The 14,551-nt window shown below is 45.5% G+C and overlaps 1 protein-coding gene across 3 annotated transcripts in view; it reads right to left on the bottom strand.

Annotated features, from left to right (window-relative positions):
* The window catches only part of DOCK8 (dedicator of cytokinesis 8), a 255,214-nt gene that overhangs the window by 87,417 nt on the left and 153,246 nt on the right, over window positions 1–14,551 (bottom strand). For all 3 annotated transcript variants that reach the window (XM_069763842.1, XM_069763822.1, XM_069763832.1), the window contains 4 exons: window positions 13,836–13,931; window positions 13,113–13,347; window positions 10,672–10,836; window positions 6,753–6,913 (listed from right to left, as the gene is read on the bottom strand). In XM_069763842.1, coding sequence (XP_069619943.1) covers window positions 6,753–6,913; window positions 10,672–10,836; window positions 13,113–13,347; window positions 13,836–13,931 — 657 coding nt within the window. The remainder of the gene's footprint in view (window positions 1–6,752; window positions 6,914–10,671; window positions 10,837–13,112; window positions 13,348–13,835; window positions 13,932–14,551) is intronic.

Below are 14,551 nucleotides of genomic sequence, written 5' to 3'. Positions count from 1 at the left end.
AAAATATCATGGCGGGATTTGCCCAACTGACGCCATACCACAGACCTCTTGCCCGGTGAGTTGAGGCCATTAACGTTAATTGAATACAGTGAGATACTCATTGAAAAGGCATAAAAACAGTTTTACAATCCTCAGACACCGATAGCCTGTGCAAAGGCATAGAAAACATGTGGCCAATAGACTAGGACATAAGTAAGGGCAGACCGGGAACAGGGAGGAGAGAAATAGGGAAACAAACAAGACATACGACAAATAAACCAGTGGACCGAGGTCCATTCAGGGATACCCTGAGTCCAGAAGGTGAGAATCAGAAAAACAGTTCACCTATGGGGCAAACAAATGCTGCGGGAACTCTCAAAAGAGAAACCAACGCAGCTTAAAAAAAAGAAAAAGGAAAAACCAAGTGTATCCGTGCGGGAAAATAGCCAGGAACCATAGTTGCAGTGGGCTCAGGCCACCTCCCAGTCCGGTGTAATGCGGGCCCTGAGACCTCCGCCAGCTCCAGGCTTAGAAAGGTTCACGGAGATCGAGGGGTCTGGAGTCGGGAGACCCCATTTGGAGAGAGCAGAAGCTGCGTGGGACGGAGTTAGGCAGGTGGTGATTGATCCGTCTTTGCGGATGAGCAGCTTGGTAGGGAACCCCCAATGGTACAGGATGCCCTTCTCTCTGAGGATGGTAGTATAGGGGGCAAAGGCCCTCCGCAGGGCCAAAGTACCCGGGGAGAGATCCGGAAAGACTGAGATGCTTGCAAATCTTTCAGGAAGAGCTGGGTTCCTCCTCAGGGCCTGTAGAAAGTCCTCCTTCATTTCGAAAAAGTGTATGCGTGCCAGCACATCTCTGGGGATGGAGGGCCCCAGGCCAGAGGGTTTAGGGATCCTATGCACGCGGTCAATTATGAAGTCCTTTGGCGCGAACTGCGGCATGGCTGCCGCCATAAAGTCCTGCAGAAATAGCTTCAAATCCCCTGCCAGGACAGATTCCTCAATGCCTCTAAGTTTGACGTTATTTCTCCTGGACCTATCTTCCAGGTCCAGGGCTTTAGAGTGAGTTTTAGCGGCCAGGGTTTACAGGGTCTCATGGGCGTCCCAGAGTTCGTTATGAGAAGAGACTAGCTCTGCCATCTTGCGTTCCAAACGGTCCATGCGATTACCCAGCTCCGCCACCTCTCCTCTCAGCTCAGCCAGCATAGTGCGCATATCCTCTTGGATGGAGGTTCTGAGGTCTCCAAGTAGACCTTTGAGGAGAGAAGCGGTCACCGGACCGTCGGCCGAATCAGACGCCGTACAGCCTGAATTCAACGCTGCTCCGCCTGAATGCGAAGCTGCTCCGCCTGGATGCGACGCTGCTCCGCCTGGATGCGACGCCTCAGCGCCCGACTGCGACGCCTGAGCGTTGCGAAGAGAGGGAAGGCCTGGGGGAGGACGGCGCCATCTTGGATACCGGCGGTGGCTGCGGGGTGGCCGCAAAGAAGTCAGGAATTCTCCTGGAGGGGTCACGGGTGCCAGCTCTGGATTTCCCCATACACTCACCGACGCACCGGGAGCCAGTACCGATGTCGTGGAGGCAAACGAGGACACCGGAGAGGTAGAAATGTGCCGCTTTAAGGTTCCTGGCTGAGGAGCTCCCGCTCTGTGCGACCTACTCCATCGGCAGACAGGCCACGCCCCCCACGCATGTGTTTTTTGACCTATAGAGGTGTTATTATTACTGTACTGTAAAGACATCTATAGTGTCTAAACATCTGACCGATCATTCTGGGGTCAGCGGGTTAAAACAGCCCTATAGCCAGACAATACTATAGAGGCTGAGACTGCAGTTATGTGAATATATCATTTACTGTATCTAAGCCATTCGCGTACTGCCACTTTGAGAGGTAACAATTATATATGCTGCATTTTGGTCTAAAGAATTAGACGGGCATATTGTCATCAGCTTTTTAATTCCCTTTTGTGTCTTGGGAGTGGCTCATAAAGCCCCTCCTCCCCGTTTTTCACTGAGGTGTGATCGGTATCATGTTGTTTTTTGGATTTTAACCAATATTGTAAAAGTTAAGTTTTATTCCACTCGCTACTTACAATACAGTACATTTTGGTGGCTTACATCCTGCTATGTTTTCTCTTCCGTCTGACTCACAGTTGCTCCAGATGGTAGAGGGAGTTTTTCAGGCACTGGGCCTTGTGTATGATTACCACGGTCGCGTCTCATTAGCTGAAACCTCAATACGCCAACTTCAGCAAGGAGACCGCCTAGCAGAGGAATATTGCTCTGAGTTCCGGAGGTGGGCCACGGACACCAGGTGGAATGACCCTGCACTCTGTAGTCAGTTCTGTGAGGGGCTCACAGTAAGGTTTAAAGATGCCTTAGCTCTGTATGAGACTCCTGACTCCCTTGAGGCAGCCATGTCTCTGGCGATCCAAGTTGATCGCCTTCTTCGCTAGAGATATAGGGAGTCACCTCTGGTTGCGGGAGCTTCGGGGTCAAGGGTGATCAGTACAGAGCCTGCTGAGGAACCCATGCAGGTGGCTGCGGCGTCACATTCTGGTAATTTGTCTATAGTCCGGCGTAAGGGGTGTGTGTGTTTCCTTTGTGGTAAAAAGGGCCATTTTGTGGGCACATGCCCTTCCCTACGTCTATATAAACAACCGCCAGAAAAACTAGAGGTCCCGGGTTGTGGGGAGATTGGCAACCCAGGTGTACTTATCACCTCCGTGGGTAGGACACAGATTTTCTACCTGCTATAATACACATAGGTGGAATTAAGGTGGTCATTTCTGCCTTTCTGGACAGTGGGGCGGGGATTAATTTCATCGACGCTAGGTTCGTCCAAACCAAGGCCTCATCCCACATACACTGTCCAGACCCATACCCATTATTGCCAACTACTCCGCTCCCCTAAGACAGGGGCACTTTATACAGGTTGTTCGAGACTTGTGGCTTCAGGTGGGGGCCATGCATACTAAGGTGTTAAACTGCTATGTGCTTGATGTCCTGCCCTCACCTGTGGTACTGGGACTTCCTTGGCTCAATCTCAACAGTAATAGATTGTGTGGTGAGGTAACCCATGTTACAGCCAGGGGGCGCTGTGTGTGTGCTTCAGGATGCGCTTGGAGGCATAATTATGGTGATGAGACAAAGTCCAGCAGGATTGTAAATGGCCGGTATGTGTCGCAGAGGTGCTCTGTGCTGTAAGCCCAAAATGATATGGTTATGCTGGGCCTTATAGTTCCACAAGAGCTTGTTGAGTTTACTTAAAAGGGCGGGCTTATAGGGTTAGCTGGTGAGCTGGGCGGGACTGGCTAACCACACACACTCCCATCTAGGGGAGCGGTTATAACTATATAATGTGACTGAGGTCTGGTCACATGGTCATAGTGTATGGATCTGTGTGGTCCATGTTCAAGGTCCTGGACGGCCGGTGTTGAAAGCTCCTGTGAGTGGAGTCTTCCTGGAAGCACCTGAGAGACCATGGACCTGGTGGTCGGTGTTGGAGTCTCCTGTGAATCGAGATGTCCTGGAAGCACCTAGAGAGACTGTGGACCTGAATGCTCAGGGTGTTGGATAGTCCTGAGATGGACTGGAGTCCTGCAAGCACCTGGTGAGAGTGTGAGTCCTGAACGCTCAGGGTGTTGGATTGTCCTGGGATGGACTGGAGTCCTGCAAGCGTCCTCAGTTTAGTTCTTTTAATGGTAATCGCCCTTCTGGATTACCGGAGGAGGAATGGTTTTCATCTTCCAATCCTAACATACGGCAGGGGTTACTAATAATTTGAGGATGATGGGTTCCAAATATAAGAGTGTGGCTGATCGGAGACGCTTGGTGGGTCCGGACCTGTGTGTTGGTGACTTGGTGTGGTTGTCCTTTAGGAACATTAAGATTAAGGTTCTGTCTTGGAAACTGGTCCCAGGTTTATCGGTCCTTATATGATCTTGGCCATCATCAATCCAATAGCATTTTGCCTTGCTTTACCAACTTCCTTTAGGATCCATAATGTTTTTCGTTGTTCGCTTCTCAAGATATATGTGGCATCTGCAGTACCATCGCCTCTACCACCTTCTCCTGTCATTATCGATGGTAATCTGGAGTTCCAGATAGCAAAGATCTTGGACTCTCATCTTGTTCGTCGGTCACTTCAGTATCTTGTACACTGAAAGGGATATGGTCCTGAGGAGATGATGTGAGTACCAGCATCTGATGTTCATGTGGCCAGACCGGTTCGGGCTTTTCACATGGCACACCCTAATAAACCTGGCCTTGAGGTTTCAGAGGTCCCTCGTAGAAGATGGGGTTCTTAATGGCTTAAATAAAGGCAAAGTTTTAAAAATATTTACAAGTTTCCTCACTGAATTCCTCCTTCCTTTTTAAAGGGAACCTGTCACCCCGTTTTTTGAGATTGAGCTATAAATACTGTTAAATAGGGCCTGCGCTGTGCGTTACTATAGTGTATGTAGTGTACCCTGATTCCCCATGTATGCTGAGAAATACATTACCAAAGTCGCCGTTTTCGCCTGTCAATCAGGCTGGTCTGGTCAGGTGGGCGTGTTCACAGCGCTCTTTTCTTCCCCAGCTTTCCGTTGGTGGCGTAGTGGTGTGCGCATGTCCAGAGTTCCGACTTCCCTGCGCCCACGTGAAGACACAGCGCGCGATCTGCGCTGTAATCCCTTGCATCGGTGGGGGCGGCCATCTTCCTGGGGCCGCGCGTGCGCAGATGGAGTGCTCTGCTGCACGGGGCTTCAGGAAAATGGCCGCGGGATGCCGCGCGTGCGCATTAGAGATCGCGGCGGCCATTTTCCCAAAGCCGAGTTTGCATCTCGGCTTTGGGAAAATGGCCGCCGCGATCTCTAATGCGCACGCGCGGCATCCCGCGGCCATTTTCCTGAAGCCCCGTGCAGCAGAGCACTCCATCTGCGCACGCGCGGCCCCAGGAAGATGGCCGCCCCCACCGATGCAAGGGATTACAGCGCAGATCGCGCGCTGTGTCTTCACGTGGGCGCAGGGAAGTCGGAACTCTGGACATGCGCACACCACTACGCCACCAACGGAAAGCTGGGGAAGAAAAGAGCGCTGTGAACACGCCCACCTGACCAGACCAGCCTGATTGACAGGCGAAAACGGCGACTTTGGTAATGTATTTCTCAGCATACATGGGGAATCAGGGTACACTACATACACTATAGTAACGCACAGCGCAGGCCCTATTTAACAGTATTTATAGCTCAATCTCAAAAAACGGGGTGACAGGTTCCCTTTAATGTTCATGCTGCAGCTGCTCTGGCTTCATTCGTGCATGGAACTCCATGCTCCACACCCTGTCAGGTGAGCTAACTAACCTTGGTGCAAAAATGAACAAGAACCAGCAATTCAGGCATTGTTTTTTTTTATGTCGTTCTGTGTGTAGTATAATAATATTCTTGGGGTCAATAAGATAACAGTGGTACTACATTTTCACAGTTTTTTTTATGGTTTGCCACTTTTTCACAATAAAAACTGCTTTATAGAAAAAAATAATAATTTTTGCATTGCTTTATTCTGGGAGAGATAACTTTTTTATTTTTCAACTGAAATTTTATTTACATTCATCTTTTTGATCACATTTTATTACACTTTTCGTTCGGCGGTATGATGATATAGTATCGTTTTTTGTCTCTTTTTTTTTTTTTTTACAGTGTTCTCTAAAGAGTTAACTAGTGGGGCAGTTATATAGGTTGGGTCGTTCTGGAAGTGACGATACCAAATATGTTTACTTTTTTTGTTTAGATTTTTTCATAAAGATATTTATTTATGGGTACAATATATTTGTACTTTTTTAAATTATTTAGGGTTTTGTTTTTTTTAATATTTTGACAATCCCCCCCCCCCTTTTTTTTTTACTTTGTTTCACTACGGGACTTTAACTTTCTGCAGTCTGGTCTTGTAAAACACAGTAAAGCAGGAGCTTTGTTATGATCTACAAACTGTCAGCGGCGCTGCACTGACAGACGAACGTGCTACAGCATGCTCTGAGCATGTTGTAGCAAGTTTGCTAGCTCTGTTGACCCGGATGTCGTCATGACGGCATTGGGTCACAATGGCAAGGATCAGCCCCTTGCGATGACATCGCGGGGGCACCGATCGGACAGCATATCGGGCTCCCTCACTCTTCTTGTCTGCTAAATACTGCAGTTGATTTATTTTGATCGTAGTATTTAGGGAGTTAAAGAGCCAGGAGCGGTGCGGGCACCGCTCCTGCACCGAGTGCTGGGTGTCAGCTGTCAGAATCAGTATAGTGTGCAGCTTGTTGCCTAGGCTATCAGCCACCATTTAGTCCCAGACTGGTAGGTCACCTAGATAAGGATGGTGCGGCACGAGCAGGTTTGATGCTTTCGAACCTGCTCAAACCACTCTGTAGATGGCCATTTCATTGGATCCTGACAGCCTCCGAGCCCCTGTGCTGAGAGAACACTTCAGATCAGCAGTGTGACCATGTTGCTGTTCTGAACTTCTAATCTTCGGCATAGTAGTACAGTAAGCTGGGGGTTAGGAGTGGTGTGCTCCTGCAGATACAACTTGATAAAACCCCTTTAGGGGTCTCCCGCATTATATGCAGTTTATACTCTCTACATCTACCTGAATGGTAAGTAAGCTGAACAGAGCGAAGATACACAGTATAATGCAGCTGCTTCATTATCAAGATAATCTCTATATAAGAATTTTACTCTAGGGAAATCATACTAATAAGCTGGCAAAATGATGATTTCACAACATGCCAGTCTCACCTTAGAGGACATGATATTTTTTACTTCATCATCTGAACTCTGCATCCCAGCAATATCTGGATTACTTGAGCTCATGGTCCTTGACTGGGTCAGTTTAGGGCCAACAGTAGTAGCAGAGGTGCGGCCAACCGTGTTGTAACGGATGTCTGTCAGATTTCCACCTGCAGAATAAAAATGCTGCAAAATGTACCAAAAATTTGTAGTTTACCATAAGGAAAGAGAGGTAGAAAAAAATATGGACAGACAGACTGATAGTGTGAGGGTGGAGAAGATGGCTTTCCACCTCTCTGACAGTTCCTGATGTTTTATATGTGTGAAAATGTACTGTGTTTTATTGTGATCCTCCTGTTAGGCTGCAGTTCCTCCTATTCAGGTGTGATAAGGGCTAACTGTAGGGCCAGCCCAGAGTTGGGGAGGAGCAATTGGGATGTTAGTTTAAATTTCTATAGTCAGGAAAAAGAAAGAAAAAAGTTAGGACACCATCAGAAAGGTGATCTTCACCAGGTGTGTATGTAGGCGAAGAAAGCAGAAAGCTCAAGAAACACCAAGACAAGAACCAAACAGTGGCAGTGGTCTTCTGTAAACAGACCAGTCTGGGAAATATTCAGCCAGGAGCTTTTGGGAGATCCCTAAGAGACCCTGAGGAACATACAAGTGTGAGCCAGGTAAGAGACTATGAGGAACATACAAATGTGAACCAGGTCAGGAAAACAGAGTCAGCAAGGCTGGGGGCACACTGAGCAAGGTGATAGCAAGTGGCGCATCGTTAATCAGTTGCCAAGAAGTGGGCTGGAGAACAGTGGTCAAAGCAACAAGCACAGCTTAAAGTGGCGCTAACCAGGAAAAGAATGAAGGTTCCCGACTTAACCTGCAGTACTATAAGGGCTTGTGCACACGTTGCAGCATGTCAATTCTCAGTGCATTTTTGCCAGCATTTTTCACCATTGACAGCACTCAAATCGGTCAAAACCGCACATTTTTACAGCTGCAATTTCCTACCAAGAATGGCAGATATTTCTGCATGCATTTACTCAACGTGTGCACGTACCCTTATTGTCACGGGTTTACTGCGACAGAGGAGCCAGAATACTGCAGCGTCTGATTTCTCCTACTCCTGCACTGATTAGAAGCACTTCATCTTCATATTAAATGGTGCAAGTTTCTTTTAGCAGGAGGCTTTCCTGCGTTTAAGCTCTCAACTGTGCACTGTTAGCCACTCCCATTTCCTATATAAACTGGGTCCTGGCTAGCACTCATTGTCAGAGCAAGCTTATGCTGCATGGCTGTATGTTGTTGTTGGTTGTTATTGGAGAAGGTGTTTAGTGGATTTATCTGTGACTGTTGCTAGGTATTGAGTGTGTGACCGTTCTCCTTTCTTCTCCTACTTTGGTTTAACTCCATCCTCCACTCCCCGATGCATTCCTCTTTTGTCTGTGTGAGTATATTTGTATGTTTGATATTTTTCGTTATCCCTGTTCGTATTACCTTGTTAGTCTAGTTGGTGTATTACGGTACACTACTACTCCCCTATTCCCTAGGTGGGGGAAGGGTACAGACTGAGGGCAGATTCAAGAGCTAAGGCAAGGTACGTGGCCTCGGCGTCTTCACCATCAGAACTAATCCAGGGAACATGGTGAGCTAGGGCACCCCTAGCGTTAGAGACAGGGAAGGATTCCCTGGTCCCTGGACACCTAACAACAGAGTCGTGACACCTATGTTCCCTATTTCAGCAACAGTGACGCTGCTCATATCTATTGGAAATGTACCACTGTTTTGTGTAAAGGAACGTGACAACATTATTTCCTTTTACTCTCTAGGCGCAAGCCTGAGTGCTAGTAAAAATGACTTTGCTGTATTGGACTGGTCTGGTCTCCTTGTCATGGGGTCTCACAGAGCCAATACCGCGCTCTGCGTGGCCGACGAGAATTGGGAGGTGTTTTTCACTGAAACATTGCAGCACACACCCGTTTTTCTGTAGTGGGCAGGGGTGTGGAAATCGAGACTCTCGCCCATGGCTGCCTCCCCGAGCTTCGTTACAATAGATAGACAGACATACAGATAGATAAATAGTACCATAAGATATAAGTGACAGGCATTATATGTTAGGGATAGAGTGAGTCATAGATATAATGTCATAAAGGCAATGCAGTACTATATACAGATACACAACCTTTAACATATAAACTGGACAAAGTAGAAACTAATTATCAGTAAGCTCAAGAGAAAGGGGGGAGGCAAAAAGCCAAAAAGGACAATTAGAAAGTCCATATAAAAAATACAAAACTTAATGAATATAAATATACATAACAGGTATGGATTGACAGGGGTAAAAATGCGACATGCATACACATCTAAAACATGCAGGGGGCATGTGAGACCATATGGCAATTTAATGTTGCTATGGTCATATAAACCATTTACTAGTGGTATAAGTAATTAGCTATAGTAAGCCATTGGGGTGAAGAGGTTACAAAGCAGTTTAAGGGGAACCTGTCACCCCCAAAATCGAAGGTGAGCTAAGCCCACCAGCATCAGGGGCTTATCTACAGCTGTAGATAAGCCCCTGATGTATCCTAAAAGATGAGAAAAAGAGTTTATATTATACTCACCCAGGGGCGGTCCCGTTGCGGTCCGGGTCCAATGGGTGTTGCGGTCCGGTCCGGCGCCTCCTATCTTCATCAGATGACGTCCTCTTCTTGTCTTCACGCTGCGGCTCTGGCGCAGGCGTACTTTGTCTGCCCTGTTGAGGGCAGAGCAAAGTACTGCAGCGCACCGGCCCTCTCTGACCTTTCCCGGCGCCAGCGCACTGTAGTACTTTGCTCTGCCCTCAACAGGGCAGACAAAGTATGCCTGCGTCGGAGCCGCAGCATGAAGACAAGAAGAGGACGTCATCGTAAGAAGATGGGAGGCCCCGGATCGGACCGCCCATTGTACTGGGACCGCCCCTGGGTGAGTATAATCTAACCTCTTTTTATCATCTTTCAGGATACATCGGGGGCTTTTCTACAGCATTCCTGTAGATAAGCCCCTGATGCTGGTGGGCTTAGCTCACCTTCGATTTTGGGGGTGACAGGTTCCCTTTAACAATATCATTTAAAAAGAGTATAGTCACTCATTACCTGAATACACCCACAGAGGTCCAATGGTACACCCGCCCGCCCCAACACACGTTTCGGAGATAGCTCCTTCTTCAGGGGGTGTATTCAGGTAATGAGTGACTATACACTTTTTAAATTATATTCTTCACCCTAATGGCTTACTTTTGCTAATTACTTATACCACTAGTCAATGGTTTATATGACCATAACAACATTAACTTGCCATATGGTCTCACATGCCCCCTGCATGTTTTAGATGCGTATACATGTCGCATTTTAATCCCTGTCAATCCATACCTGTTATGTATATTTATATTTATTAAAGTCTTGTATATTTTGATATGGACATTCTAATTGTTCTTTTTGGCTCTTAGCCATCCCCCTTTCAGATAGATAGATAGATAGATAAATAGATAGATAGATAGGTAGATGAATAGATAGATAGATAGATAGATAGATAGATAGATAGATAGATAGATAGACAGACAGATACACTGCACTGTGACCTAACTGACATCAGTGATTTAGAAATCACTTGGATTATTGGAAAACAGAATAATGTGCATATAGGAAAGTCTAGAATTGCAATAATTACTTTCCTCCTTGTACGCCAGTACTGACCACGCATTTACACGCTGTATTATCTATCTAGTCTATTCTTCGTGCCTAGCACATGACTACAAATCTGAATGGAGTACTATTAAAATCTGTCATAAAAAATCAGTGTAATCATCCAGATACACAGACAGTTTTGGAAAATGTGGTGCTAGCTAATATTCAGCAGAACAATAAGAAAACTGACTGTGATGGGGACACATTACCTGCTATATACATGTCCTTCTGAACGTCTGGAAGGCGGAATATGTAATGCACATACGATGCCAGTAAGCAATTTCTTCCATGCTGATCCTTGCTGAGGTCTTTACTATTATGAAGGCTACTCACTATGGAAACCGCCGATTCAAAGGTAAATTGGGAAAAGGTGGCTGCAAAAATAGAATACAGCTATTTTATACACAGAACAGTACTGCCATCGTCTGGCAGAAGAATGAAATGCAAAACACATTTTGATGTCCATACAGCAGCTATAGAGGAATTTTTGGGAAAAAAAATATTTTTAATAATTTCAATGACCACATCTAAAATGTTTTAATTAACAGTTATAACTACAATGCAAGTTATTATATTTAAAAAGTAAAAAACAGTATGTCCAGATAAAATGATATTCATAAACTCCACTAATACTTTAGCAACGTGGGCTATGATTAAAAGGGAATCGTCGGCAGCATTACCCCCCCCCCCCCCCCCAAACTGAACACTCCTACATTACTGAGAAATCAGTATTTGAATTTATATGCAAATGAGGTTGGCTTAGTACCGTAAGGTAGATCTGACGTCTGTCACTCCAGCTCTATTCTCCAACCAGCGCCACTTCGGAAAAATGCTATCCAATGTTTTATCGGATTGCAGCATTGTGCGAGTGGCTCCGCAAATTGAATCACATGCATTCACACAAAATGTTTTATCAATCTGAGCAGATCCTCCTGCTTTATACCATCCTGTTTGCAAATCAGATACCATTTTCAACATGACAAGCTCCCTTTAATAAATGAATTCTGTTTTTCCATTCAGCTCTACAACTCCTAGCCATACAGTCTGCCTTTACTAACATTTGTGTTACAGTGTGGTGTCACAGAGTGCTAAGGTGAACAGTGTGTAAGTCACCACTGCTCTTGTTATTCAATAACTGCCGAGTTCATAATGTCCTGTTTAGAGATGGGCTGACCCCTGGATGTTCGGGTCGGGCCGAAAAGTTAAAAAAAAATTTGGGTGCCAGAATGTGACCGTCCAGGCTGAGAACCACGGAGTCCAAGAACCACTTTACTGTTTGGGTTTGCCCATTTCTAGTCCTGTGTCATTAACATCAGCTCAAAAACCTATGCCGGGAGGTTCATGGTATGGACTACCATGGCCAAGCAGCTGAACGCAAGCTTCGTATCAGTAAGAACAAAGTGTCGGATGTAGTGGTGCAACAAATCATGGCAGTTTGTTGGATATGTCAGGAGAATGTTACCTCCCTGACTGCTCTTTGCCAACTGTAAAGTTTGGTGGAGGAGGGATAATATTATTGATTTTTTCTTCAAAGGTTGGCCCCTTAAAACCAGTGAAAGGAAATCTTAATGCTTCAGCATGCTAAGACATTTTGAACAATTATTCAACTTTGTGGGAACAGTTTGGGGAGGGCCCTTCTCTATTCCATCATGACTACGCACTGGTGCATAAAACAAGTTCCATAAAGGCATGGTTGGGTAACTTTGGTGTTGAAGAACTTGACATCAATAGTGTATGTGTTTTGCAGGATTTCAGAATCCCTACAATCTGTTCACAATAGCTAAGGGGTCTCTAACTACAAGTTGATTGACAGAAAAATATTATATGTAAATGTAATACTCTATATTCACATGTTAATAATAAAAAAGTGAGCCATAAAAGGGTAATTCTGAAGCTGCTAACGTACTTTTTGTTTCCACTCAAAACTTTTTTAAACTGATCAATAATTGAAGCAGACAAAAAAGGTATTATACCATTATTACAAACATACTAGATGGCACATTTGCTTACGATCTAAACATACGCTTGGACACATCTGAACTATGTGGACAAGGAAAACCCAATTTCTGGAGGACAGAGAATCATGACCGGTGGAGGGCTAGGTTAAAGGCCCCGTCACACTTAGCGACGCTAAAGCGATCCCGACAACGATACGACCTGTCAGGGATCGTTGCTGCGTCGCTATGTGGTCGCTGGTGAGATGTCAAACAGTGAGATCTCCCCAACGACGCAGCAGCGATGCGGCGACCTGTAGCGACCTGTACAACGATGCTATTTCATGACGATTCAATGGGACGTCCTGTCAACGAGATCGTTGGTAAGGTGTCAAACACAGCGATGTGTGCTACCCAGCGGGACCTCAACGATCAAAAAAAAAGGTCCAGGCCATTCCGACACGACCAGCGATCTCACAGCAGGGGCCTGGTCGCTGCTACGTGTCACACATAGCGAGATCGCTACTGAGGTCGCTGTTGCGTCACAAAACTTGTGACTCAGCAGCGATCTCGCTAGCGATCTCGCTTTGTGTGACGGGGGCTTTAGTCTCACAAGGGGTTGTCCAGTTGGGATAAACAATTTAATTGCCAGCACTCACAGCCACCGAGTTCCATGAGGGTATTTCCTAACAATAAAGTAGTATGTTTGATCTTACCAGTTTGCCCTCCAATCACCATTGGCTGTACAGTAAGATGAAATAGTTTGTCCAAAACAAGATGGAGGAAAAGCACCAATGGATCTAGTCTGGAGGAGCTCAGCTGAATTATGCTTAGTTTAAGTTCATGCTCCAAGGAGTTTTCTGTGATCTTTTGATCCAAGACTCGAATTGGGAAAGTCACGGGACCTTCCAGTGCATGGCAGAGAGTGAGGAATTTCTCCAAGTGGCTGTCCTGACAACAGAAATACAATACTTAGAAGGTCCTTCAAAAGCCATGGGTACTACCGTGTTATCATGAAGTGGCATACCTGTACACATAATTAATATGATGGGAAAAAGGACAAAATTACTAGATAATTGGCTCTTGAGCCTGTCATGTGGCTCTCCTGTTTTGACTGGTGCATATACTTGAACAATACTTTGCGTTTATACAGTTATGATGTCTACGACAAACATGAAACTTCTATTTTTTTTTTTTACAAACAAGGCCAGAGTTCTGAGGCAGAGAGGTCCATACTTGTGCACAACAACAGAGGGTACAGCAGAAGCAAAATCTGGATCATATGGATGTGGCACATATAACAGCATGTATGAATAAGATGAAAGCAAGAACACATGGTCCCTTATCTGTACAGATTAATAATCATGAAATCAGCAATCACAAATCTGTAATTGTCTTTTTATACATCCATTTGAGTTCATATTACAGAGACATAATACCTGGGCATGCACTGAAGATACGGCCTGCACTTCCACGTTCAACACCCCCTTGTGCCCATCTACCCATTTAATAGGAATCGGTTGAGCTGGTAATTTCTGTAAATGGTGCAAACAATATAAACACACATGAATTAGAGTAATCAATCATTAATTATCACCTGCTGACTAGGTTTTAGATGCACGACGATCTGAAGTATATCATTCAGTGTGCATAGGCTGCCATTTGTCTTGGCAGCACAGGTGCTGTTTACACAGGAAGATATGCTGCTGAAAAGAATGATCTTTGGTGAAGAACAAAAGATCATTTCACCCAAAGAACAAGTGTTTTGCTCATTCGTCAGGGGATCGGAAGTCTGTATAGACTGCGCAACTATCAGGAAACAGGATTTCCTAGGAACACTTGAGAATTGTGCAGCGTAAAAGGGCCTCAAAGGCATAATCCCATCTTCAAGATCCTAGCCCAATATGTGGTAGATGTAATAATAATTATAGTGTTAGCAAATACCTCCAATTAGAAATGTAGTATAGTTCTTCTGATAAGCTATGTCGCTTACCCCTCGTGCAGGGCATTGTAGTACCTTAGATATCCATGGTTACAACCACTAACTGTGACTATATGAGTGGTCGTATCCATGGATACCTAAGCTACTGCCATGCCCTGCACATGGGGAAAGCGACATAGCGAAACAGAAGAACTATACAACATTTCTAATTAG

The sequence above is a fragment of the Ranitomeya imitator genome, chromosome 1, assembly GCF_032444005.1.
Source record: "Ranitomeya imitator isolate aRanImi1 chromosome 1, aRanImi1.pri, whole genome shotgun sequence".
Taxonomy (NCBI): domain Eukaryota; kingdom Metazoa; phylum Chordata; class Amphibia; order Anura; family Dendrobatidae; genus Ranitomeya; species Ranitomeya imitator.
This window is presented reverse-complemented; position numbering and strand designations above follow the sequence as displayed.